The 26,619-nt window shown below is 48.3% G+C and overlaps 1 protein-coding gene across 3 annotated transcripts in view; it reads left to right on the plus strand.

The window, feature by feature from the left end:
- Window positions 1–26,619, plus strand: part of Fam169b (Protein FAM169B) — an 85,305-nt gene that overhangs the window by 17,205 nt on the left and 41,481 nt on the right. For all 3 annotated transcript variants that reach the window (XM_087188304.1, XM_087188306.1, XM_087188305.1), the window contains exons 2-3: window positions 7,863–7,987; window positions 10,708–10,807. In XM_087188304.1, coding sequence (XP_087044430.1) covers window positions 7,863–7,987; window positions 10,708–10,807 — 225 coding nt within the window. The remainder of the gene's footprint in view (window positions 1–7,862; window positions 7,988–10,707; window positions 10,808–26,619) is intronic.

Below are 26,619 nucleotides of genomic sequence, written 5' to 3' on the forward strand. Positions count from 1 at the left end.
ATCGTCAATGATCTACAAGCGAGTGCCTTTTCCCTAAGTGAGTCATTATGTAGGTCAGAGATGAGCCCATTCAAGTCCATCCATTCCTTCCTTAAGTGCAACAGATTCAGGTAATGAGCATAAGCTCTTAAACAGCGTGCAACAACTTAATCCAGAAGCAGGGTGTGCAGGTGAGGACCAGTGTCCCTTCACCTCCTCTAGTAGCTGTGTACAAAGCAAGACCTGTCGGATAGTAACCCACTCCCCACCTCCTTGGGAGGTTTTATTTGAAATGTAATAGGCAAACTTATAAGGCTTTCTTTTGGAGAAAGGCTTATGAAGTCCATTAACAGCCACAATTTGGGGGTCAGTTCTGAGAAATGTTATTCTGTGACTAAGGAATAAAAGCACTACGGTGATGAGAGGTTATTTTTCTTGCTCTCATTGTGTGCTGTGTGGTTCTGGGCTCTGGGCCTGCACTGGACAGCTGGTCCACCACAGCATTTCCCCACCAGCTTCAGGGCCACCGCATATTGTGGTATTACCAACAGTGGCAGTTGGTATTTTTGTAAGCTGTTGGTCAATTAAATTCCGCATCTGATGCCTTGGGCTTTCTGTGTTGTCCTATGCATGTGCCAAAGCTCTCTTCCTTCCCCGGAAAGGTTAGACAAACAGAGCATCCCTGTAACGATCACCACTTGGGGTTGAGTGGCTTGAGGTCAGGGCCAAGGAAACCCTGAGCGGCTGGCAGTGATGCCAAAGTGAAGATCTTTGAACATCATTCATCTGGAAGCAGATATTCAAGGTGATATTTCCTGCTCTCTGCCCCAAATAGGACCCGACTCGTATCCCCAAATTTGAATGCAAAAGGAGCAGTATGTTTTAGTCTCACTCTGTATCATTTTGAATGATTCAGGGAGAAAAATAGTTTGGTCCTGGTGTCACTGACCCAAAAGTAATAGGCAGCAATGTGGAGCTCATGAGACCTTCATATTAAAAGTAATTAGGATAACATGAACTTTTGTGTGGGTAACACAGAAAGTCATCTGTGTAGTCCACCATCTTACATTTGGGACAAGTGATTTATTCTCAGTGAAGGCAGTGAGAAGTTGCAAGTTGGCCAATACTAAGTACGTGATAACAGAGCAACAGGCAGCCTGTCAGTTAGGGGTAACACAACCTTTGCCGTCATCACCTGTGGACCTTCAACAGCGCCTCCTCCTTTCCTGACAATTTTGCTCATCTGCTCAAAAAATTTGAACATATTCTACATTCTGTCTTCCAACTTAAAAAAAAATGCTTTGCTAAGAATACTTTGGCAATCAGATGCTCTCTAGAAGACAACAAAAATATCCAAGTGTTTGTGGGCTCACCTTCTGTTCGCTGCTTTTCTGTGGAGAGGGATGCTCTCCACGGCCGTGGCTGTTTCCCGGTGGTGGGTGCTCCATGCCCCAAGCTTCACCTCCAGCCACCTGCCTTTTTGCCGTCTCTCTGACAGCCATGGGTCCTTCCCGAAGCACTCTTCTCCAAAGTATCTTTTGTCATCTGTCAGTGTTGTGGCACAAGGGGTCCCTAGTTAAATGAGTTTGGGAAATAAATACGGAGTTAAGCAAATTCTTTTTGCTGTGGTATTCTGAAAGTCCTTGTTTGCTGACAGGAGCACAGAACTCCCAGCAGTGAGCTCAGAGCCACAGCAGGGCCTTTTGTAAACATGTTGGCACCAGAAAACCCCTCCCATGGGCATAGCCCAAGCTCATCTTGCAAAGCTGGTGTTCCACAAGATGCATTAGGGAAAACAGCAGCACAATACCAGGAAAGTTGTAATGACGTGTGCACAAACTGTAGCTGCTTTGCTGTTAAATAAATGCCAGGCACTGCCTCACACAACCATGTGAATGCAACAGCCTTTGATAAAAAATCCAGCGTATTTGGGATGGAGTGTAGCTCTGTGGTAGTGGGCACTTGGTTTGTGCAAGGCCTTGGGTTCCATCCCTAGCAGCCTCCCCATGCTGTACCCCAAAAAACCAAATCCAAAGCCAGTAACACTAAACATAATCATTCTTTAAGTTAAAAGCAACTCAGTTTAAAGCGTCTTGTGATGGGAACGTTGGAGGCTCAGTGTGACCTCTGCATTTGTGAACAATGAGTTTTCCCTCTTCCTCCCTTCCCTCCCTTCCTCTCTTCCTTCTTCCCTCCTCTCCCGCGTGACACTGAACACACAGCTTACAGACACACAGCTTGGCCTGTGCAGTGAGACACACACCTCACCAGACTGGGGCCTCTTAAGGCTGCCTGGCTGTCAATGCTGAGCAGCATCTGAAGTGCTCCTGCCTTTCGGGGGTACAGAGCCTCCGGTTCAGACCTCACAGCTTCTTGAGCCATGCTGCCTGAATTTCTGCTGCCCTCTTGTTGAGACAGAGGTAGAGGAGGTTCAGATATTAGGGAGCTGGCCTGGGAGAGGCAGCTGGCTGGACACAAATGCTAGACTGCGGCTGCGGAGAACAACAGCTCCTGAGTCAGAGAAGCAAGGGTTTGAGGCTTTCAGACCTAAGCCGGTGTCATACCCAAAAGGAGGAAGCAGAAGCTCCCTGAACTGGAGCATGCTCCAAAAGAGACCCAATACGCTCCTCTAGTGGGAGACTTAAGATGTCAAGCAGACCTGCCTAGGACACCCCAGGAGCCACTGCGAAGGCTCCAGCCTCACCCTTTCCTGAGAGGACCGGAAGAGGGCTGCACCCTGGCTGAGGGAGGGGTAGGAGACAGGGACTCCTCCTGGTTGGTTCTTTCTAACCCTTCCTGCAGCCTCTTGGGTTTAAGCATAAGAATAAAGTGTTCACTCCTGCATTTAAGTGTCTCCCACTAATTCTTATAGTGGAGGTCGCAAGGGCCCACAGAGGTCTCTAATACTGGTTAGAAACTAGTCGTGTGCACACTTTGAGAGGCTGAAGCCAGAAAATCACAAGATCACAAGTTTGAGCCCTGCCCCAGGCAATTTAGTTTTCTATCTATCATCTATCTATCTATCATCTATCTCGCTGTCTGCCAGACCCTAATTTAGTCAATCCACTCTCCCCCTGTAGATTTCTTCTTTTATAAGATTTCCATCTCTAATAAGTTCCTTTAAAAACTTGATTTGTGAAGTAAAAGACCAGATCACCTATGTGAAAAGTACAGGAAAACAAAACTATGAAAAAAGCTTCAAGGTGACTATTTGTACGTTTGTATCGTTTTTGTCCACATTATCCTGAGCAAGAGCTATTCTTAACCATAGTTGCAGAACGACAAGCTGGATTACGAAGAAATTCGAGTGATTAGAGCCAGGCTTTCCAATGACATAATGCCCTGGAGTTCCTGCCAGGTAGTGAAGTTTAGCACAGGCCAAGCTCATAAGAGTGGGGCTAGTAAATTTTAAAATACCTCCCTTAGTGTTTCTCCTAATAGTAGTCCCATCTGAAAAAAATTATGCTTTGTTCAAATGAAGGAATTTTCCTGATCTTTGCGGTGAGGTGGTGTTTGGAGAGAATATTTAGCAAATGATACTCCATCAATGATTAAGTACAGATCCCCGGTCCCTTGCAAGGTCTTCATTGTTTGCCATTGTTGTTTACATCAGAAGAGCTGGAACATGCTGGGAAAGGCCCTGAGCTTTAGGCCCGACCAATGACCAGCAGTGGGCGACCGAGTAGTGATGGTGGCTGATGACAGTGGGTGACTGCAGTGGCCCCGGGTCCAGTTTGCTTTTGATGCAGTCCTGGAACTCATGCTTTGGTGCAAAGATTGTCCATAATTTAAATATCTTCCCTAGACGAATGCTTTCAGATGTGTCATTATTTTTGTTTTTGGGATGCCTATGCCAATATATGCTTGCAGTGAATTCTTAAATTTGGGGTTTGTTGTGGGATTGTGATTTCTTTAGAGCTTGTAGTGAATTATCATTTCAACTGTGTGCCTTTTTAATAAAAGCATTTTACATTGTACTGAAAAGATTACATTCCTTTGGTTTGGGGAAAATATTTCCTGTTCAGCTGAAGCCATTAAAGCCTGTTAGCATTTCACATCTGGAACCCTGAATGGAGGCTGCCTTCCATCACAGCCCAACGAGCCTGGTGCTGGGCTGGGCCTCTGGCGCCTGCATGAAACACCCGGACTTGTTTATCCAGTGAGGCGGACTGGAGGTTTGGGGGTGGTGACGAGGAGTGTGGGGGTGCTGTGTGTTTGTGTGTGTGTGTGTGTGTGTGTGTGTGTGTGATAGGGAGAGAGTCGCCCTGCTTTCCTCCCGGGCTGGGGAGGGGTCCTCCTTCCTGCTGGACCTCGGATGGCCCCTCCCCTCGTCTTCCTTAAGCAGCTTCTGTTTTCCCTCCCACCCAGTTTTCCAGAAAGCTAACCAGCCCCAGCATTTTCTGTGTGAGAGGGAAGGGAGTGAGGTGCCCTGTGGGGAAGTTTTCCTCAGAGACAAGAGAACAAATCCAACAAAAAATGGCTGCGGAGTTGCAGGCCCCAGGCTGAGGGGCACCCTGGGCTCCACTCACTGCTCTCCGTGGCTCTGCTTCCCCAGGGTGGCTGCATGGGAACCCACACCCTCTTGAGTGCTTGAACGGGAACGAACATGGTGCAGCATTGCTTTGTGAGCATTAAGGCCGTCCTCCCTTTGCTGTGGTCCTGGAGGGTTTAATTTATAATGCCCCTCTTCCCCGAGGAGGGCAAGATGCAGCGCTCACTCAGGACAGCCAGCTGGAACATGTCTGCTCATTCCAGCTGCTTTAGGCTCTGAGAAGACACCTCGTCACCTGCCTCTAAGTCCCCAGGGGACAGCCGATGTTGTGGCGACATTGTTCACAGAGTTCTTTGAGGGGATCTAATAGCCCTAGCACCATAACCTGTGAAGGAAATGATCTCATGGTGTATAAGCTGTGAAACACATTCATTGTGTTTCTCCTGACTGCACACAACCGGAGAGATGCTAGGCCACTCTTGGCAGCCTGGGGAAATCGGGCAGGGGCTAGGCTTCTGGCCTGGTGGCCTTACCAGGGGTTTCCCCTCCCTGATGACCATGGTGTCCATCCACTCCTGCTGACAGGAGGGATAGTCTCAAGGGATAAGGTCAGCACTCTGCCGTCAGCCCCGGATCCTCAGTGGCCTGGACTGAGGGTCCAGCTCTAAAATCTCCCTCAAGACAGGCCCAGCAACAGTGTAAAAATCAAGGTTGGAGCCCTCCTTCCTGCCAGAGCTGGTGATGCTGAGCATGTTTGAAGAGCAGTAACTATAGCAGCTGGTTTCCATGGGACAACGAAGGGGCCCAGGGTCGAATCGGCCCTCTTTCCAATTTTCCAATCTATTGGGAGATTCACCCAATCTTCTTGCCCACCCTTGGGAAGACACTGGATCAACTTGATGAAATGAACAGCAATTCTAAGGCCTTTGGATGAGAAATGCAAAGAAAGGCATTTTCCTCCAGGGCTGGGCAAGACCAGAAGCTGCGTTGAGCTCACAAAGCCCCAGCATCTCTCCTTGTTTCTGGGTCAGGGGCGACCATGATGAAAAACAAAGTTGAATGTGAGATGGGGCATTGAGGAAAGAGAAGGTGGCCGACAGCTTGATCCCTATCTAGGCTGAGCTACGATTTGAGCACAGGACTCAATGATCCCTGGAGTCCTAGTCCTTCCCTTTTGGGGCTCAAGGAGGGCTCCCCAGAATGCTGGCCACATCTGTGTTGAACTTGGAAGCTACAGAAGCAGAAGGAGCCTGGCAGGATTGTTTGGCACCCACTGGGACACGGAATTGGGATGGAGCAGTTGATGGTTTCCATCTGGTCTCTGAAGATTTTACACAGACTCTGCAGTCACATCTGGGGGCTGCCACCTGCCTGTGAGGCCTTCATGTCCTCCCTGTAAGTTGGAGGGGAGCGGGATTCTGGGAAACAAGGGCAGGGCGTGCTCAGCAGCTTGGCAGTGGCTGGATCCCGATAATGTCAGTGGCCTCTGCTCTGCTCTTTGGAGGTGGTGGACAGGGGAGGGGGCGCTGAGACTGAGAACTAACGTAGGGATGGGTGTCGGGAGGAGCCGTGATACAGCCTGGCTTTGGGCGCTGAAGTGGTCCCTGGTGAGGAACAAGGGTGTGGCCTTGGATGCACCTGGCTCCCGAGTTGTGCACCCAAAGGCCCGGCGAGGAGGAGGGAAGGTCCGCAGGGTCAGCCCAGGGCCCTGCAGATCTGACTGGTGCTGGGGTTTCCTGGCTCAGCAAAGTGAGGAGGAGACTGGGCTTCCCTGAATGTGTTCGTGTAGGGAGGACTCAGGCGCGCACACACACACACACACACACACACACTCGGCCACACCACGAGTCTGTCTCCTTTGTAGACAGCTCCCAAAGCTCATCGCTGACACACTCATCACCACGAAATGGACTATTGATTCTCTGTGTCTTTATTGAAACATTTGTAATGTGTGCGTGAATTTCACACTCAAATTCTTTAAAAAAAAAAAACTGAATAGAGGAGCAACATACTGTTGTCCTTCAGTATCCACAAGGAACGAGTTTGAGGACCATGCCTCCCCATACCGAGGTTTGTGGGTTCTCGGTCCTTTATATAAAATGGAGCATTTGCTTTTGACCTAGGCACAAGCCAGGTCATGTAATCCTCAGGTGATTTATAATTCCTAATATGATGTGAGTATTTGTTACTTTGTAACACTATGTGCTTGTTACACGGCATTGGTCAGGGAATAACGATAAGGAAAAAAGTCTGCTTTTGTTCGGTATAGATGCGGTTTTCTCGCACTGATACATACAGAGCTCGACTCTTTTCATTGTGTAATTTACCTCCCCATGTGTCCATATTGCCACTGCAGAAGGCTAGAGTCTAGGCTCATGCAAGACCATGTCCCAGCCACTGTGGCTCTCGCCGCCCTCCGTTCTCTGTGTGCTTTCCCTCTGGTAAGTAATCAGTTGCAGTGACATTCTTGCTGAGCAAACTCGGTGGCCTGAGGACCTGATACTTTTGCTGCTGATGGCTGCCTCCCTTTCTGGCAAAGTGGCTGCAGGATGAAGGAACTTCTGGGAGAAGGGTGGGAAGTGGGTGTTCCCGTCCAGATTGATCCTTCTTTGGAGAGGAGGAGAGCAGTGGACAAGTCAGAGATAAGGGAAGGAGGAAGCAGAGGAGGATGGGGAGGAGAAGAGGTATCAGACGGGAGGAAAGAGAAGGAGGGCAGGCAGCTGACATGGCAGCTCTCTTCCTTTGTAGGAGGCCCAGAAGCAAATCAAAGGCAGAGGTGGGGTCTGCAGAGGGGGTACCTGCTTGCTGCTGTCAAGCTGAGCTGTCATCAGCCTGTCTGGTTATTCTAGGATAGCATTCTCCCCTGCAAGCACAGCAGTGGGAAGAGACAGTGAGCGCTTGTCTGAGAATAACTTGCACTTAATTTCTTTGTGCATGAGTACGTTCAGGAGTTTATCTGTGTTGGGCTGTGTGGTTTTCTCACTCATTCGGTCCACTGCCCACACTTAGTCTGCGACCAGAGGTGCCCAGTGAGGGCAAAATTGGCAGAATCTGAGAAATCTGTACCACGATATAAGCCAGCCAGATAAGGAGAGCTCAGCTGGGTTTTGATGGCTTCCATGATGCTGACCAGCTGTGTTCAGCTTTCGAGGCCCCAGCCCACCATGCTGGCTGCTGAAAGTATTTGGGAAGTCACTCTGCGGTTTGGGGGAGCAAAAAGAAGTTTCCTGAATAGTCCACGAGGGGACAGGGGAACGGCCTTTGATTTTTTTATTTTTTAGTTTTTTATGACTAACATTATCAAGCCCAGCGAAAGGCTAATGGTACCCTACTGCCAACACTGGACACTCACTATGCAAATTCAGTAGTCACTAAGCCCACTGTGTTTCAGGCAGCACCTCAGCCCGGGCAGGGACCTACCCGGTGGATCTCCTGGAAGATGACCCCGAGGGCCAGCAGGAGGCGGCTCACTACGCCTCACTTGGGGTCGGGACGCCGCCCTTCTCCGGGGAGCAGGTAGGTGTACGTTCCTGTCACGTCTAATTTAGACAGTAGAGGTCACAGAGGAGCGCTCTAGATTTAGAACAAAACCCAGCAAAACAAAGCGACAGCCACAACCCTTGTGGAGTGAGTAAATAATTCTATCTTGAGGAGCAGGAGGAACCCCGGATTAGGACTCTTTCTGTGTGACCTTAAATAAGTGTCTTAGCCTCTCTGATGTTGGTATGCTCATCTCTACAACTGGGACACTAACAGTACTTACCTCATAGTGGTTTTATGAGGATTAAATGAGATGCTGTAGGTAAGACCTGGCTGGGTCTCAGTTTCTCCATTGGTGAAATGAGGGGATTGTTCCCTCTTTGGTCTTGAAGGCTTGATTGAGTTTGAATGCGTTGTGAGTCAGAATCAAGTTCTGTCGATTATGATTTTTGGCACTGAACCTATGCATTGTGGGTAGGGACTAGAAAGGAACGGACAGAGAAAGTAGAGTAAGGAGAGCGCGCAACTCTCAGGCCGTCCCTGTGTCAGTCATCTTTCCTTCAGACTTCGGGCTGGCCTGAAAGAGACCCAGATCTCTCCAGTGAGTCCTCTAAGGTTCCCCTCCGACCAGACATCCTTGCTCTCCGGCGGGCAGAGTTGGTTGCGGAGGACGGGGCAGTTACAGCGCTGGGCAGCTGTTCCGGGTAAGGAAGACTGGGACTTCGGAGATGGGGCACCGCCTTGCGGGACTCAGGTCGCTGGGTGGAGAGGCAGGGAGGGCGCTGTCCTCCATGCTTTCAGTGCCCCCCAGTGGCGCTACTCCGGACCTGCGCAAACTCCGGGTCCCGACCCGGGGTTTCGCCTTAGGTAGCTGAGGCCTTGCAGGCTGCTGCTGCGGAGATGGAGGAAGAAAAGCACGCCAGTCGATCAGCAGGGCAGAGAAATGAAAGAGTTCGCCCAGAAGTCCTTGAAGGTGCAGTTTCAACCGTCCGCTTTTATTGCACGCATTTCTATGGTTCCACTTTTTCTTTTCCTTTTTCGGACTGAATAGCTGACCTTTGTCTTGCTAGGCAAGGGCTCTGTCAGTAAGTGGTATTCCCAGCCTGCCCATGTATTTAAGGACTAATTTACAAAACCCCTCGGAGTATGCTCAGGGAGTGAATAAAGTTAATGTTGTTAACAAAACTGAAAATGAGACCGGTGATAAACGAAGTCGTTTTGATATGATAGAAACGCTGAAATGACTTACACGTCTTTTGGCTTCTCCTCCTTCTAAAGACAATAATTTCATGAAAACGATCACTTGGTCTCCCACCATTTGGGGGTTCCTGGAGACAGGAGCGATTTCCTGCCTTTTACCGGGCTGAAATTGGCCCCACACCGGGCCTCCTACTTGCTTGGAGCAGGTTTCATTCTTCTTTTTGTATCTAAAGTTTTTTTCAAAATAAAAAGAAAGATGAGGAAGAGGTTGGAGGATAGAGGATGTCACCTTGCTCTGGCGCTGTCTTTTCTCAATGAACTCTTTTTTCCAGTCTCCTGATGGTCCTGTTGCCTTTCAGACACAGTAACACTTACTGATATTTCTGGTCCTAGAACTGAGCACGTTCATTGGGTAACATTTGAGAGCCAGGAATAAGCACAGAGAAAATACCACCCTCCGTGGCTGACGACTGTAAACATTTTAATGTGTTTCCTTTTGATTTTTATTTTGCTCACACTTTTTAAGGGGAAGCTCATTCTCTGGATGCAAAGCACTTTCCAGGTTGGCTGGACACTGAGAATATTGTGTCTAATGACCACATGGAGTGGCCATCCCGGGGTGATCCCTGCTTCAGATAACCTCTGCAGGATTCTTCATAACAGTGACCTTAGAGAAGAGGAGGTGGCACCAAGACGTTTATGGATCCCAGGATTTGTTTAGGAAATAGTTCTCTGAAACTGTAGAGGCTGCTGTAAACTTTTACAAGCAACCTGCCTGCCTGGCTCAGCCGACACATTCTTTTCTAATTTCCTATCCTCTCCTCAGTTTTCAAAAACGACTTGGTAATGGAATGTGTTGGCCTTTTGCTTTAGAGGGTGGGGGCAGAGAGTTTGATGGCCACAAAGAAGGCTTTGGATGTGGGGTCTTGAAAGACGGGGCGGTGTCAGTGCTAGACCCCCATTCCACTCTTGGGTAAGTAAACGAGTGGCTGGGGTTCAGTTTTTTTACCCTGCAGCTGCAAGGCACGGGGCTGAGTCTAGAGGTCCAGAGCTGGTGTGCATTTCCTGAGACTGCGCGCAGGGACCTGAGCTGGGGCAGCAGGCAGCCTGGTGACGTCCCGAGTGGCTGCCAGCTCTTGGGAGGACAGTAGAGACCAACTTGACAGGGACAGATGAGAGGCAGGTGTGTGGCTCCACTGCTGTAGATGGAGGCCCAAGGAAGGACTAGGATGGAGAAGCCTGCTGGGGCGGGAAGTCTGCAGAAGAGGGAGGTCCTAGGGCATTCGCCAGCAGGCTAGGCGTTTAACCAACCTGGGTAGACGGACAGGTGAACGTGGGAAGAGCTTTGCTGGGTGGGCGACCTTGGCCAAATTGCGCCTGTGCTGAGCGCAGAGTCGGGGAGGTCTCTATGTTCATGTTTCCTACATCTGACTAAACTAACTTCTGTGAAACAGCATTCTTTTTCAGTGAATACTGTGGAATTCATCATTCAGTAATTTCCTGTGTCCTTGGTATGTTGAAAGACCAAAGTGGTTATTTTATTTTAATTTTTTCAGGTGAAACTTGAAACTTCATCTGTTTGCTTTTGCCCTGTTTACCGGGATGAACCTCAACACAAAATACTGGTTTTGGTTAATCCCCGGGACACAAAGACAGGTTGGTAGTCGTTCATGGATAATTTGTGTATTCATCTCTCTGTGTGTGTGTGTGTGTGTGTGTGTGTGTGTGTGTGTCTAGCACTAAGCATTGAACATGGAGCCTCATGAATGCTAGGCAATTGCTTTACCACTGAGCTGCACCCCCAGCCCTGGATTTTCAAAACAGGGGTCCTGATTTCACTGAGTGCAATGAGTGGAAAAAGACACCTAGGAAATAATGCTTATGCTCACAGTCTGACTACAAGATCATCAAGGCAGAGATGGTTCATTTTCAGCTTTAGGGATCTAATAGTGCATTCTTATTACTGTTTATTAACACACACATCTTTTCATTTACATATTTTGCCCACATTGACAGTATTCAGAGCTGCATTCATGGGGGCACTTGTTGGTTTTTTTTGGCTTTTTTTTTGGTGTGTGTGGTATTGGAGATCGAATCTCACACATTCTGGGCAAGCACACTACTTCTGAGCATAAGCCCTAGCCCTTTATTTTTGTTTTATTTTGAGTCATGGTCTGTGTCTTAGTTACTTTTCTCATTGCTGAGACAAAATACCTGACACTCAAAGTTAAAGTAGGAAAAGTTTATTTAGCTCACAGTCTGTAGAGGTGGCTACAGTTTGTAGGTGTGGCTCCAAGGCAAGGTGGCCTGGCAGATAGGCATGGCAGAGGAGAAACAGTTCATGGCAGGCAGAAGGCAGCAAAGTAAGCAAGGGACCACCACAGCTCTTTCTAGTCCTTATGTCTTATCCAGGCCACTTAGAGCAGGTAGCACTCACATTCTTAATCCTAGTGCCCTTGATCCCAGCATTGCACCATGCATTAATCCCAGTGTCACACACTCTAGATCCAGTTACCCCTGAAAAAGCCCCACCTATAACCACATGAGGCTTTGAGGGGACATCTAAACACAAGCCGTAACAACTTGACTACATCGCCCAGGTTGGTCTTGAACTTGGAATCCTTCTGCCTCAGCCTCCTGAGTAGCAGGAATTACAGGTCTATGCCACCTTGCCTGGCAGCTTGCACTTGCTGTTCTTAGAAAGAACAATGCACATAAGGGACAGTGTCCACTGAAGGGGACACTGGTTGCAATGTCCACAGCCCTGTAAACTGAGGAGACTGTTCTCATCCGCCACCGGCAGAGGGGAGGGGAGGCTCTGAGTGGTCAAGTAACTAACGAAGGCCACACAGCTAGAGTTGGTGGAGGTGGGGTTGCAAGGTGATGATTGAGTGGGGGTTTTGATTCTGGCAGTGACGTTTATGCAATCTGCAGCTCATTTATTCTCCCTGTGCTTTAGGAAGAGCCCACTGTGACAGGCTCCAGCTCCTTGGACTGCAGCCTGCAGAGGAGGCTCTGTCAAGCTCCAATACTTCTGGGGCTGTGGCCTGGGGGCTGCAGGAGAGAGCAGGATAGGGATGAGGAGTGAGGGCCTGGGGTCCTCCCTCAGTCCTTGGCACCGGGGAGCCAAAGCCAGGCACCTTGCTGCTGACCTGATCAGGCTCTCACTTTGAATTTAATCCTATTTAGTTAATTTTTCACTTTTATTATGCTGCCCTGGGTTTTACAGTTTTCTTACAAGGAGTGTGAATTGATTTCCTGATAAGGACCAGTACTGTTTTCATCTGTCAGCTCGCCCACACTCATGTGGTTTCTGTGAACATGTAGGGTTGTGGGTTTTTGTTTGAGCGGTGCTGGGACTGGCACTCAAAGGCTCCTGCATGCCAGGCCAGGGCTCTACCACCAAGCTTCACCCTAGCCTGGCCTCTAAGGCTTTAGCTCCAGTGTGCAAAGGGCGATCTCCTCCTGCTCTCCACCTCCCTTGCACACTGACTTCTGCGGGTCACATGCGTGTCCGTCTGGGTTTCCATTCGGAGGATTTTCTGCTCTACTGGCATTGCAAAGCTCAAGGTGGTATCTCTGGAGCAAGCTGTTCAGCACGTGAGACTGTCTCTCTCTTGTGCCTCTTTTTTGTTAATTGTGAAACACAAGCGTGCATAGCTAGCTGTCTGGGAGTCTTCGGTTTCTAAACAAAGCCTCCTCATTGCTCCAGGGCTGAGGGAGACTGAGATTTGTTTGGAAGCTTCCCGATCAAGGCCATGGGAGCTTCTAGCCCAGTCTAGCAGAGCCCTGAGTGAGGAGAATAAAGAGGCTGTAGCAACTGCAGGCTTTTGACACTGCCTTGAGTGTGTGACTCTGTTTCCAGTTAGAAAAAGTAAAGATGTGCTCACTGGAGCCCTTTGATGCACAGACTGTCAAATAGTTTCTCTAGTGTGAGAAACTGAAAGTGTAAAGAAGGACTAAAAGGTATAATAGATAATGTGAAATAGGAAGAAAAGGGGCAAAGGGGAAGGGGAAGTGGGAGGGGTAGGGGAAAGGAAAGAAGGGAATGGAATTAATATGAGAAAAAGAAAAAAAGGAAAAAAAGTCTTTGTAAATAGGGAGGGATGGAGGGGTTGAAGGGAGGGCAGGGGAAGGGGAAAAGATAAGAACCAAGAGAGATTATGTAAAGGTGCAAATTTCCAATGATGAATGTCATTATATTGTATACCTAAAATATACCAATAAAATAAAAATTTAAAAAAATACACTTAAAAAACCCTGAAAATATTTTTGCCCACTTGAAGAAAATGTCCAAATATCAGCAGCCTCCCACCTCCTTTTTGGCATTTAATAATATTCTGGTTATAGGTCTTTAACTATAATTTGCATAATGTAAACGTATGACTGACTCTTAGAAATCTGTTTCCTATTTGTACTAGACCAAATTTTGGGAGTTGATTTTAAGAATGTACTGTAATAAATATTCATAAGCATTAAGAAATCTCACCGCAGACCCTTCCTCATTAATAGTGCTTTAAATAAAATTCCCAACTGTTTCCTGCTGCTGTGGGCCCCACTGTGTTGGCTGTGATTTTGCAGGATTTCAAAAAAGCACTCAGGTGTTCTTGGAGCCTGGTGCCCTTTAATCCGATATTTAGGAGCAGCCCGAGCTCTTTCCCAAAAGCATCCCACACAAAGTATGGCTTGAAATGAGTGGACCTTGTAGCCTCCAATGGCATCAAGGACTCTTCACAGCTTGGCAGATGCATCACTCTCCATGGGCCTCGCCCTAACCCTGGAGAAGCCTGGAGAATGCTACAGCTGCTTCCTTTGTCATTTTATTTGAGTTCAGTGTACCCAGGGCCATGCATGTTTGTATGCCCGTGTGTTTAACTGGAGCTAAAGGAACCGGCTCGGTTCTGGGTAGGAGTAAATTATTGATGAGTTGGTCGAATCCATCACTGTAACTTCCCACAACCCTGCAAGCAGATGGGAACATCCTGGAATCGGGAAGCCAGTCAGTGTTCCCGCAGTCGGCTCTGAAGCCTTCCTTCTAGCTTTTCCCTTCCGGAAGCTCCATGTGCCTTCCATAAAGGTGGTTGGAGAAGCAGGTGCCCTGTCCCTGTGGCCCTGCAGGGCCGCTTCATGACTGCTTTTCTGGCTGGAGGCTGGGTCTGTTCTCCGAGGGTACCTAGCTGAAGGCCATCAGGATCCTCCCTTCCCTGGTACCTTGTAATAGCCTTACACTTCACTTATTCCTGTCCCCCCCCCTTTTTTTGGTACTGGGGATTGAACTCAGGACCTTGCGCTTGCGAGGCAGGTGGCAGAACCACTGAGCTAAATCCCTGGTGCCCCCTCCGAGCTAAATCCCCAACTCCTATTTCCCCTTTCTTTATTTCCTTTGTTAATTATTAATTGATCTCAAGGGGTTTCAAAGATTAAAAAATAACCCCTCTTATGAAAAAGAGGTGCAGGCTTTTTGTGATTTTCTGTATTAAATCAAAACCACTTGTCCCAGCCTCGGGGTTACCACCTGCTGGTTACCTCCGCTCTTTCTGTCTTCCTGTGCCCTGCCATGTACTCGGCACACGTGGACTTTGGGATTCAACAGAGCAGACCTGGGATCCTGGCTCTGGCACTTTCCTGGGCGTGCCAGATGGGTCATCTGGGCTCTCTGAGTGTCAGCTTCGTCATTTGCAACATGAGGGCATTGTGAGGCTGAGATGACAGATGACAGAGACTGAGGTGCTTTATGAGCATCCGGTGGACTTTACTTCTCACTACAAGTTGAGCTGCCCTAGCTTCGAAACCCAATACCTGAATTATTCATAAATCTGAAACTTCTTGAGCACCAACATAACACCATAAAGTGGAAAATCCTGCACACTATTGGACTTTGTTTCATGCACAGACTTATTAAATATATAAATGTCTTAAGTACTTTATTAAATAGTACTAATTTATTAAATATATAATTACTTTTAGGCTCTGTGCATAAGTGCATGGGAAACAGAAATGAATTTCATGTTTAGACGTGGATCCCATCCCCAAGATAGCTCACTATGTACAATGCAAATATTTCCAACTCTGAAAAAAAATCCCAGATCGAAAGCATAGTTGGTCTTCAACACTTTGGATAAGGGATACTCAACTTCTGTGTATAAATAAACAGCTTTATTGTAATACAAGTCATACACCATATAATTAATCCATTTAGGGTATAATTCAATGGTTTTTTAAACTATATTCCCAGAAGTGTACATCCATCGCCACAACCAATTTTAGAACATTTTCATTATATCTGAAAGAAAGCTTTCTTCCCTCACCTGTCACTTATTTCTTCCCTCTCTCCTCCCTAGCCTCAGGCAACTGCTACTTTACTTTCTCATCTCTGGATTTGCCTATTGTGGACATTTTACAGAAGCAGACTCACACAGTAGATGGCCATTTGGGTCTTACCAACTTCCTCCTCATAAGCATATCAATAGGTATTTGAATGGTTCTGACCTTTGGGCTCTTGTGAAGAAAGCTGCTAGGAACATGTATGTACTAGTTTTTGTGGGCATCTTTCCTCATTTCTTTTGGGATCTTAAGAGCAAAACTGTTCAATCGGATGGTAACTGTATTTAATCTTTTTTGAGAGCTGTGAGGTTGTTTTACAACGCTACCATGCCATTTTGTATTTCCTCCAACAATGTAAAAGTTTCCTGATTTCTCCACATTGGGCTGACAACTATTATTGTCTGCCTTTTTGATTGTAGCCATTCTGGTGGATGTGAGGTGGTATCTCTGCTGTTTGATTTGCGTTTCCTTGTGACTAACGATGCTGAACATCCTTTCACGTCTTTATTGGCCATTTGTGTATTTTTAACTGGACAACTGTCTATACAGATCTTTTATTCATTGTTAAGTTGGGTTATTTGTCTTTTTATTACTAAGTTGTAAGAGTCCTTTACATATTCTAGAAACAAATTTCTTATTTTTGAATGCAAGTCCCTTATGTGATCTGCAAAACTTTTCTCCTATTTTATGGGTTGTCTTTTCAATTTCTTGATTGTGTCTTTTGAAGCACAAAAGTTTTTAATTTTTTCAATGTCCATCTGGCTTTTCTATTTTTCTCTTTGTTGCTTGTACTTTTGGTGTCCTATATAGGCAACTACCACCCAATTCAAGGTTAGGAAGCTTGAAGTCTATGTTTTTCCATTATATTTTAATTAGAATTATGATTTCATTTTGTCTGATGAGCAGATCCTGCTATCCAGTTGTATTAGCTTCCTGTATAGTTTGTGTCATTTGAAGTTTTAAAAGTATGCTTTCTTTACACGAAGTCCAAGTAATTAAAAATAATTATTTTTACTCATGTGAATATTATTATACCACTACAAACACACTCAGCTCAGTAGCAAACATTTCTGGTTAATCCATAAGGAGATCTCATGAGACTTGTTGAAATATGTACCTGGTCACCAGAATGGAGGGAAATCTGTCTGAAGAAGTGAAAATGATTTATGTTTGATTGTTCTCTTAACTCTAGACCAGGAATACGGTTAGGAAAGGAAGAGAAGGCCACTTTGCTTTATCTGGTCTTGGTGAACTGGGACTAACCTTAAACCCAATCTTCCTTTTCTAGGTCCTGATAGAGTTCCTTTCACAGTGTACTCCAGACCTCGGCCGGGCAGGAGGGGATGTTCAGGGAGCCAGGCACTGGCTTGAAGACTGGAATCCCCTCCTTGTGCACTGGTTCCCCTGTGACCTTCTGGTCCAACCAGTAAGCGCTGCATGCTCTCAGGGAGAAGAGGGCTCACCTTAGGATCACATCCTCGGGCTCTGGCTGCTGGGATGTGAATTCACTGGGTCTAGAAGCAAATCTATTCCTTCTGTTCTGCTGTTTCCGCCTATCTGCTATGCTCCTAATTTGGAGGCCACTGGCATTTCCAGTGAAGGTGGTCCCCTCTGGCTATCACAGCATCTGATCTTTCTTCTTTGGGGTCCTCCACTCCAAGACTAGCAGCCTCCCCAGGAAACTTGCTCTCGAGAAAATGTTGTTTTTGTGGTACAAAGGATTGAACCCAGGGCCTTAGCACTGAGCCATGTCCCAGACTGTTTGTTTGTTTGTTTTTGAGACAGGATCTCAGGAAGTTGATAAGCTGCTTGGGCTGGGCTAGAATTTGCAGTCTTCCTGTCTTATCTTCGCAGGGCTGGGATTAAAGGCATGTGTTACCATGCCTGGCTTGGCTTGTTTTTGAGCACTTTCCCAGCCTGTCTGAGCTTACTAAGTGCCCCAGGCCTACTCACTTTGTTCTTTCAGGCTTCTGGGATCTATCCTTGGTTATGTGGCAACTGCTTTGCTTTTTCACACTGTTGCCTTTTTGTAAGACAGAGCCCTTTCTGATGGCAGCCCTCTCTGTGGGCTTCACATTCAGTTTTGCTAGACCTTCTCTTCCTGTTGTCCCTCTCAGGAATCTTGTTGATCACCTGGTCAAGTTTCTTTCTTCAGCTGTCTTTCTGACAACACAGTAACTTCCTGACTCACAAACATTCCGGTTGTGAACTTTCACAGATATGAATGGGTCTCACATCAGGAGCATTTGTAGGTGTGAACACATCGCAGAAGTAGCTCACATGTTTGCGGACATTATCACCATTGGGCTGCTGTGTCTTACTGTACAGTGTGACAGTGTGCAGGAGTACAGTGCTCAGTCAGAGCCTGGGGTGTCCGGAAGCAAGAGGAAAAGCAGTGGTGAGGTGGAGGGGACTGCTAGAAAGCGCAGAGCAATGTACACTGTATATTTGTGTCAAAGGTATGGAAGGCTCACTTTGTCAAACTTATGAACAAATCTGACTTAGGGACATTCTCTTGGAATGGAACTTGTTTATAAGTTGGGGACTTACTGTACTGCATATATGCTCTACTCTACGAAATCCAGTAGTCAGATGGCCAGAATTCAGAGCAAAGAATGTCCCAGAGGCTGGTGAAGATGGCAAATTGTAATTCAGTCATGGGGAAGAGACACGATGCCATAGTGTTACTGAAATTTCTGGGATGGGGCACTGCTGGAAGGAGGCAGGAGCTCTCCGTGGTCCTTGGAAAGAAGGCGGCAGCTGGGCTGAAATAGGGGTGTGAGGGCTGAGAAGTTGCCCTCCACCCCCTTCGCAGGGAACCCTGGCCTCACCTCCTATTGTCCAGGCTCAGTGTCTGCGCCTGCCCAGGGTTCATGGAGACTGACTCTTCTTCCCTGCAGGCCTGGGGACTTTGGACTGAAGCACCAGGGCCCCTTTACTTCAAAGCAGCTCCCTACCTTGAGGACTCCAGCTGTGAGTCACGCTAGTCTCTTCCTTGAATGTTTCTGAGTTTCTGATCACAAGGTCTTCCTATTATACTCCTGGCTTTTGTCTGCAGGGTAGAGGAGGTAGAAGGAATGCAGACTTTGAAGATGCCTAATGACATTAGAGAGGATGGGGTGGTGCTGGGGCTGGGCAGGGGGCTATCTCACCTTCAATGCTTAGCAGATTGTCCTGCCATGATGAGAAAGAAAGATGGGCGAGGCAGGCCCATCCAGCCTGTTCATCCTGAGAGCTTGCTGATACCCAGGGAAGGGATGCTGCAGGGAGCCTGGCAGGAGGCATGGGCTGGAGAACCAATGGCAAGAGAGGACACGCGGTAGATGGAAGGTGAGGTGGAAGGTTTTGCATTGGCCTGGTGCTGGTGCTAACCATACTTGGTAATTCAGGAGAAGAATAATTTGGGAGACCTGTGATGAGGTCAACCTGAGCTCTTGCCTGAAGGGTTCGTGGGACAGCAGAGGCAGGGGGAGTAAGGTTGGGAGGGGGAGAGAAGTCTGGGCCCAGATTCTCCCTGGGAGCAACCTGGACTGTAGGCACACCTTCATGGCGGGGCATGCCACTTCACACGTGCTACAGGTCCCACTGCCGGGTCCTGTCACTTCCTGGGGGTGAACGGCATAGGTAGACCACAGGGTCTCTGAAGGAGAGTCCTGTTGCTTGATCTTCTGGGCTGCGCCAGGGGGCTGGCGCTGCAGCAGAAGCTTGGTGAATGCACCTTAGCTCTGGGGAGCTGTGCGACATAGAGATGCCCAAGGTGAAGAAGCAGAAAGCAGGACCCTTGGGAGAGGAGGCCAATTGTGGCCCCATGTCAACCTCTCTGATTAGAGCGCCCATCCCTACAGCCAGTGCTGGGGACATCTTGTGACCAAGCGTCACTCTCACCCTCAAATTGCTCCTAATTTATTTACAGTTTTTGGTGACTGCACGTCATGTGCACTCTGAGAAAAACAAGCAGGGAATCAAAAAAATGATGATTTCTTCCCGGAAAAACATGCCCATTATAGCCTGGAGTGACAGCAAGAGAGCCAGGCAAACATTTGGATGAAACCAGAGCCACTGTGCAGCCTGACTTCCGTTGGGGTTGTGGCCCATAGCCAGACCCCTCAGCTGCCTTGGGCAGGTGAGGCAGGCTGGGAGTGGACATGGGATTCCCCCCCTCAGTGGCTTGGGGGGCTGCCTCAGAATGGGGTGTGCCTCACCCTAACGCAGGATCTTCAGATTTGGGGGATGGGTCAGACATGGAGGCTGCAGTCAGGGGACCGTGAGTTTCTAACTCCTAGAAAGAGACCCATCTGCCAAAGCAGCTCCTGATTCCTGCTTCCAGCCTTCAAGGGAGGTGAGAGAGAAGGATGGGGTTACCCCAGCTCCATCCCACAGGGTGAGCCTATTAGCTTGACTCAGTGAAATCAGAAGTCTGTGTCCATCTAGTAGGTGACAGGCCGCTGAGGTGGGTGTGTGCGCGGGAGATCTATCCACTTAGGATCTTCCGAGCTTTAGCACCTGGACGAGTGCAGCTTTTCTGGCTTTGAAGAGTGCACCTCGCAGGCTCACAGGGATGCAGAGGGGCCTCTCTGGGTCCCACTCTGCCCCTCCTCCCCTGTTAGCTGGCACCCTGTTGGTCCCCGTGGTCCTGCAGACACCGTGTCTTTGTTTTAGTCTGTGCACTCTTTGGGGATATTGCAAAGGCAGACGCCAGCCTGAGGCATATCAGATCACCCCGTGATCTGCACTGAGGAACCCCGTCTAAGTAAGCCTGACAGCTGGGGGACAGCGCTGGCCGGAAACTCGGCGTCCATTTACATATCGGCCTCTCTGGGCAGCTAAGGCACTTGTGTGGCTGTAGGTGTGACCAGTGCCCTCGGTCATGCAGACCTGAGTTTTGGTTTTTTGGGCCGCAAAGGGGAGTTGCTTGTAGTGACACCAATGGGTTTTGGAAACACACACTGGCAATGGTTTGGGAATTCTATCTTTATTCCCTGTGGATTTATGGCACTTACTATAAGTTGGATTTAGAAATAGGGGACATGGTATCTCGCAATGACATGTCATTCTTATGAAAGGCCTCATGCTATTTGGAAAATGGGGATGCTTCAAGGAAAATATCCCCAGTGTCAAGGGTGGGCTCTTTGTCTTACAGGACAGGGAGGGGTAGGTTTGCTTCGTGGAGGCGTGTGGAAGGCTTTACTGCCACAACGGGGAGAGGTCTCTATGCTGCCGCCAACTGGGAGAGACTCGAGTGCTCGGCTTGGCCCAGCCTGATGACTGTAAGATTGCTTTCCTAGACCGACTGGCTTTGGTGTGGGTTTCCTTTTGCCCCCACATCTTGCAGTTCAGCTGTACCTCAGGGTCCAGGCCCTCCAGCACTCTTCCGCCCCTTCCCTAGAGTTAAAATGCAGCCTCACGAACACAGAATCGCCTAAGGGAAGAGAGGCCTGAGGAACCCAGGAGGCTGATGGGAAAGTGCTGCAAACCAGATGTTTCCTTCTCCATGACAAAGAGGCACCCAAGTCAACAGGCATGTGGGGAAGTGCTTTCCTTTAAGGAAGACATCTGTATGGGAATGGTAGCCCGAATAATGCAATGTGACAGTTGCTATGTCAACTAGCGTATTTTCCCCCTCCCCTTCAATTATTGACCAGCTTAGTCAATGTTGCATAAAAGTCGTGCAATGCCATGGAATGTGTTTATGTGCCGGCTTCTGCCAGAACTTTCCAGCGTTTTTTCCCTACATGTATTTTGCTTTGGGGAAGACGGACTGTCACTTTGGTTTAAATGTGCTCTTTTTTTTCACGGAGCTACATATTTCTTAGATTTGTAACGGGGCAGTGGTGGTTTAGACTCCAGGGGAGCAATATAGAGGGAAGGAAGAGGGGAGCAAGGACTTCGCTGTGATGAAGGAGTGTAGACCACGGGACAGGATATGAGCAATTTGCAGCTAGCTTGGGGTGGTAACATGCGCATGTGTGCAGTGTCCCTCCCTGGGTTTTACAAGGATGGCCTGTTCTCTCTCAGCCTGTTGGTCATCCTGTCCTTGCTGTCTCTAACAGGCATTTCAAAACTGAAACCCGTTTTCCTCGTGGTCGCCCTCAAGTCCGCCTTAAGGCATCTCCATCTCTGGCTCAAGCTTGTGAGCCAGCTGCCTCCCCCACTCCCCCTGCCCTCTGCCTGGGACCAGTCTGATTCCCAGCAGTTCCTTTCTGCTGCTTCAGTGCCACCTCCTCCCCAGCATGGTCACTGGTGTTCATCTCCTCCTCCTCTAGCTGCAGCTCCCCAGCGTCCCATTGTCCTCCCTGCCTCTAATCCATTCTCCACACTCTGAGTGACAGTTCTTTTCTTGTGAAGACTCTGTTTCACAGCAGTTTTAGCACATGGCTTCTGCTTTCGCAGTTCTCGGTTCGGGGAGGCCTGGAGGTTGTCCGTGCGCCTCTGCCCACGCTCCGCTCCCTTGCTCTACTCAGCACTGGCTCCACAGTGAGGCATTCGCTGCGACTGCTGCACCCACCTGGATGCATCCTAGTTACACGGAGACCATGGTTTACGTGAGATTCACTCCTGGTGTTGTCCGTTCTGTGGGTTTGGACAGTTGTATAATGATGCGTGTCCATCATTATAATACACAGAATATGATCCTCTTTTCTAATAAATTTCTTGTGCTGAGGATTGGATCCATAGCCTTGCACATGCTAAGCACACACTCCACCACCCAGCTATACTACCAGACTTCAAATAACATATTTTTTTAATTGCAAAAGGAATGGCTCCCCCCACTTGGATATAACCATGTGTTCTCTTTCTAAACCATTGCTCTGATCATACCTGCTACTTGCTTGGATTCTTCCAGTGACCTGTTAGCCTGATACCTTGACTGTTTGCAAGGAGCCCTGTCCCCTGGCTGGCCACTATCTGTTTGTCCCAGGCCGGGTCTTGTAACTTTCCCGCTGGCCGTCCTGGACTGCACCAACGGGGTCTTGATGGCTTGCTTATGTCTCAGTGTGTGGCTCCGGCTGGGTGGCTTGTCATCGCCCTGGTGAACGGAGACTTCTGTCTTACATCCCTGGTGCCAGGCCCAGTGCTTGGCTCTTGGTGCTCGCTGAATGCATGGCAGGTGCCCCTTTCCATCCCACAGCAGCAAAAAGCCCAAGGCCGTGGTTCTGCTTGGGTAGCCCATGCTAGCTTCTCCTCTCAGCCAGTGCCGTGGCCTGTCCCCTCCTTAGACCTTTTGCCGGATGTGACCCTGGCTCTGCGCTCTTGTCTCTGTCCCTTCTTCCCTTGGGGCCCAGTGAGACCCACCTGGACTCATGCGCATCCCCAGTGCAGCCATTTGCAAGGTCTGAGCACTCTTTTGAGTTTCACGGAGAAACAGAATTAGCTGGCTAACCATCTTGCAGAATACTAAACTTGGCATTTTACCAGCTGCTTGGACATGTGCTGAATTTTTTTTTTTCTTTTCAGTACTAGGGATTAAACAAGGGCCTTAGCACTGAGCTACATCCCCAGTCTGTTTTGAATTTTGAGACAGGATCTCACTAAGTTGCTCAGACTCGGCTCAAATTTCTATCCTTTGAGCTTAGCCTCCCAGAGTGCTGAGATTACGGGCATGAGCCACCACACCTGGCTGAATATAATCATTTTAAAGCAGTGATTGGCTCACACCCTTCTCTTCTGATGCCTGTGGCTGGTGGCTGAGTGACTTTGTTCCCCTTGCAGCTCTGAGGCCTCTGTGCTCTGTCCCGGTCACCCTGGATGGATGGGCTGTGACAGCCCCTTACCTGGAGTGGCCTTCTCCCTGCACTGCCACCTTGCTCATTTGCCTGCCATGCAGACTCTTCTCAGCCCCTTGCTTAGGATGCCCTGTGTGGCATCTCCTCCTTGCTCTTCTGCTCTGTGGACCCTGGGTTGGCTCCGACTTTATCTGCTTTGTGTCCAGGTCCTTTTCTGTCTTCCTGAGGGTTGGAAGGGTCCATATTTGCTTCCTAGAGTGGATGGAGCCAGTGCTTTCCACATAATGGCTACTCAGTCTGGGGGCTGCACTGGCAATGCGCACTGAGGAGGAATCATGACCTTGGCGGGTCTGTGTACCACTTTGCTGACTCCCACTGTCGTCTGTACTGGGGCGAGTGTAGAGGGACAGCAGACACAACCGCAGGAGCCACCGTCCTCTGCTGGATGGTGCAAATTCATTGCAGCCCTCCTCCTTGCTGAGTGAGGCCATAGCTTCAAAACCCTTCCCCATGCAGTGGCCCCAGCTGTCGTAGCCCATCCATCTGGGGTAACATGACAACCGGGTCTCTGACCTGTCCTATGGGAAAACCATGCTATTTTTCCCCTAAATGATTGTTTTGCCTATTTATCAATTCAAAACCTATTCAGAGAAAGAGACTTTAGTTGCTCTGAGAAATCATAGGTGGGATAGCAGGCCTCAGAATCTTGTTGGGCGGTCCCGGGCCTGGTATGGTCCACGTCTTAGTCAGATGTGGTGCCCCCTCAGCAATGGGTGACAATGGTGTGAGATGTGTGTGTCTCTGAAGGAAGAGGGGGGGTGACAGACAGCAGCTGTAACAGACCTTTATTTGCAAATGTGAGCAGAAAGGTGGTCAGGAGAAGATGGGGTGCCACACAGCCTTTTCCATTGTCTTACAGACAGTGGAAAGAACAAAGGCTTTTCATATTTCTTTGCAATCCTAGAGCAATGTTTATTGGAGCAGGTAGAGGAAGTTTCTAGAAGCCACCAGAAACCTTCCAGTGACTGAGGAAAAAGTTTGGCTGTGAACTGTCTCACCAAACCTGTGTAGGCACCGGGTGAGAGGGTGCTGTGGTCTGCATTTAACAGGAGTATGGACCAGGACCTGGGAGGGCATGAGGTCAGGTCATGCAGTGAGTAATAGCAGGAGCTGGCACTTGAGCCTGTCTGACTTTGAAGTCTGAATTCTGTCCCCTCCACAAAGTACCCAGGGCCATATCTAAAATGCCTCATGCTGTCTTGCTCTCCATTGGTTCTAAAGTCCCTTAGGAGCTTGTGAGTGAATGAAGCTGGTGTTTTGTGGAGCTGGTGTTTGTGGAGCTGGTCTTTTCCTTATTGAGTCCTTGCCCTGCTGTCCCAACTGCTTGCATTGGCTTGAATGTGGCCTTAGACATGTAGGGCTCTGGGCTCTGCTCACGACTGGCAGTGCTTCTCCCACACTCTTGCCTGGTGAAACCTTTCTCAGTGCTACAAGGCTGGTAAAGCTCTCTGGGGATACTTTTGTAATTCCCCTCAGCAGAGGTGTCTCCCCTTCTGGGTCTTCATGACAGCCATCATGCCTGCCCTGCGCTGGAGCAGCTGGTTTACCATCTCTTCCTTTGTAGGCTGCCAGCTCCCAGGGGCCAGGATGGAGGCTTGCTTATTCCCTAGCCCCTGGGGCTGAAGACAGCACTGTTCATGCCACTGGGAACTCAGCCAAGTAGAGCTGAGTTCGGTTGATCTTGCTGCATACTGGATGGATCCAGGCCACTGGGAGTTCGCTTAGGGACCTCACTGTCTTAACTTGTTTGGGAACCTTGGAGTGTCATGGGATAAAATCCATTACTGACAACTTTATGGGCCACATCACCTGTCACTCGGGGGAGGGAAGTGAAACTGGAGCAGCAAGGCTGGCTCTTCACAGTGCTTTGTCGGTGGCTCTCGCCACTGCCTGCCTATCTTGCAGCCGGCATCCCCTCTCCTCTGTCCCTGGCTCCCGGGTGGTGGGGAACAGCAGGATGCTGCTCTGGAAGGTATGTTTCCTTTTTCAAAAGCACAAATATTGTGGTTTCCATTTTCAAACCCTGGGAGCAGGCTGGCTACGGGATGCTGGCAGCGATGCCCTCAGGCTGGTTCTGTGGCACCCGTCAGCCCCCCTGGATCTGTCATTTGTCCTTGCTGAGCTGGGGACAGCTTCTGCCACCATCTCTCCTTCCAGCCTCCTCTGGATGAGATATCCGCTTCCTTGATCAAAAGCTGCTACTTTCTAGCAAGCTGATTCCGCTTTTAAGTGTTGGATGGTTTGGAGCACGGTTTATTTCAGATTGTTAAATTCGATCAGACTTCATTTGTACCGTTATGTATACTTAGCAGTTTAAGTGAGTTAAAAAAACCCTACTTCAATCTATTTTGCAACAGTGTGTGTGACTAATTAATGCTCGGCAGTGCATGGCGCCGTAAAACTTGCAAGGTACCACACGAACATGTTTTCTGCTGGAAACTGTATTAGTAAATTGAACATCTGTATTACAGGAACATAGTCTATCAGTAAACTGAACATCTTCTTCTGGTTCACCTTATTAAGCAGGAAAGTAATCCTTATGGCTTCATAAAGCTCATGTAAGTGCATGTAGGTGCCATTTTGGAAATGAATTACATAAATGAATAAAGGAAGGCAGGTGTCAAGCGTTTAATTGGCCCTTCTTTCCCAGCTGGCTCTAGGAAACTTGGAGCCACTGTCAGAGATGGTAATTCACCACCGACATGAAACTGCCAGTGGGTTAGATGTCTTGATTTTTGGAAAAGAGCAGCTGACTGTGCAGGTATGGTGAGTACCTGCCTCATGCCTTGTAGTCTCTTTTTCTCAGAGTTTTCTACTAATTCTTCTCAAACATCAGAGTGGAAAAGGGGGGAAGGCTGTGGCCCCTTACCTGGAGTGGCCCACAAAATTTGTTTGAAGTCTCAAACCTTATGTTAAATGTATTTTTTCTCCTACTTTTTTATTTTATCAAAAAACCCCACAAAATTTCATAACAAAATAAGAAGAATATCAATAATTATATACAGTGTATTATTATCTTCAAAGTAGTTACTCACAGACAAACAAGATTCTCTTACAAAGAATAAACAGATAATAGCATAAAACCTTTTTTTTTTCAATGAACTAAGAGAAACTAGCAGCATGAATTGAATGAATCAACTTTGTTTTTAACCTCATGCTGATATTGTCCTGTAGATCTTTCTCTAAACAGGATTGACTGGGAAAATCTGTCTTCTAGTTCCAGAGTCCCCAGCTTCAGATGTCTGGCTTGAGAAGCAGATCTCAGTCATGATCTTTAAAAAGTGTTTTAAAAAGTACTGGAAAGCAACCTCAGTAACTTTGGTGTTTAAAATGCAATTCTCAAGCAAGGAAAGAGGGTTG

This window comes from Heterocephalus glaber, unplaced genomic scaffold (genome assembly GCF_053883595.1).
Source record: "Heterocephalus glaber isolate CG9 unplaced genomic scaffold, H.glaber_assembly_v1.0 deba00001531, whole genome shotgun sequence".
NCBI lineage: Eukaryota > Metazoa > Chordata > Mammalia > Rodentia > Bathyergidae > Heterocephalus > Heterocephalus glaber.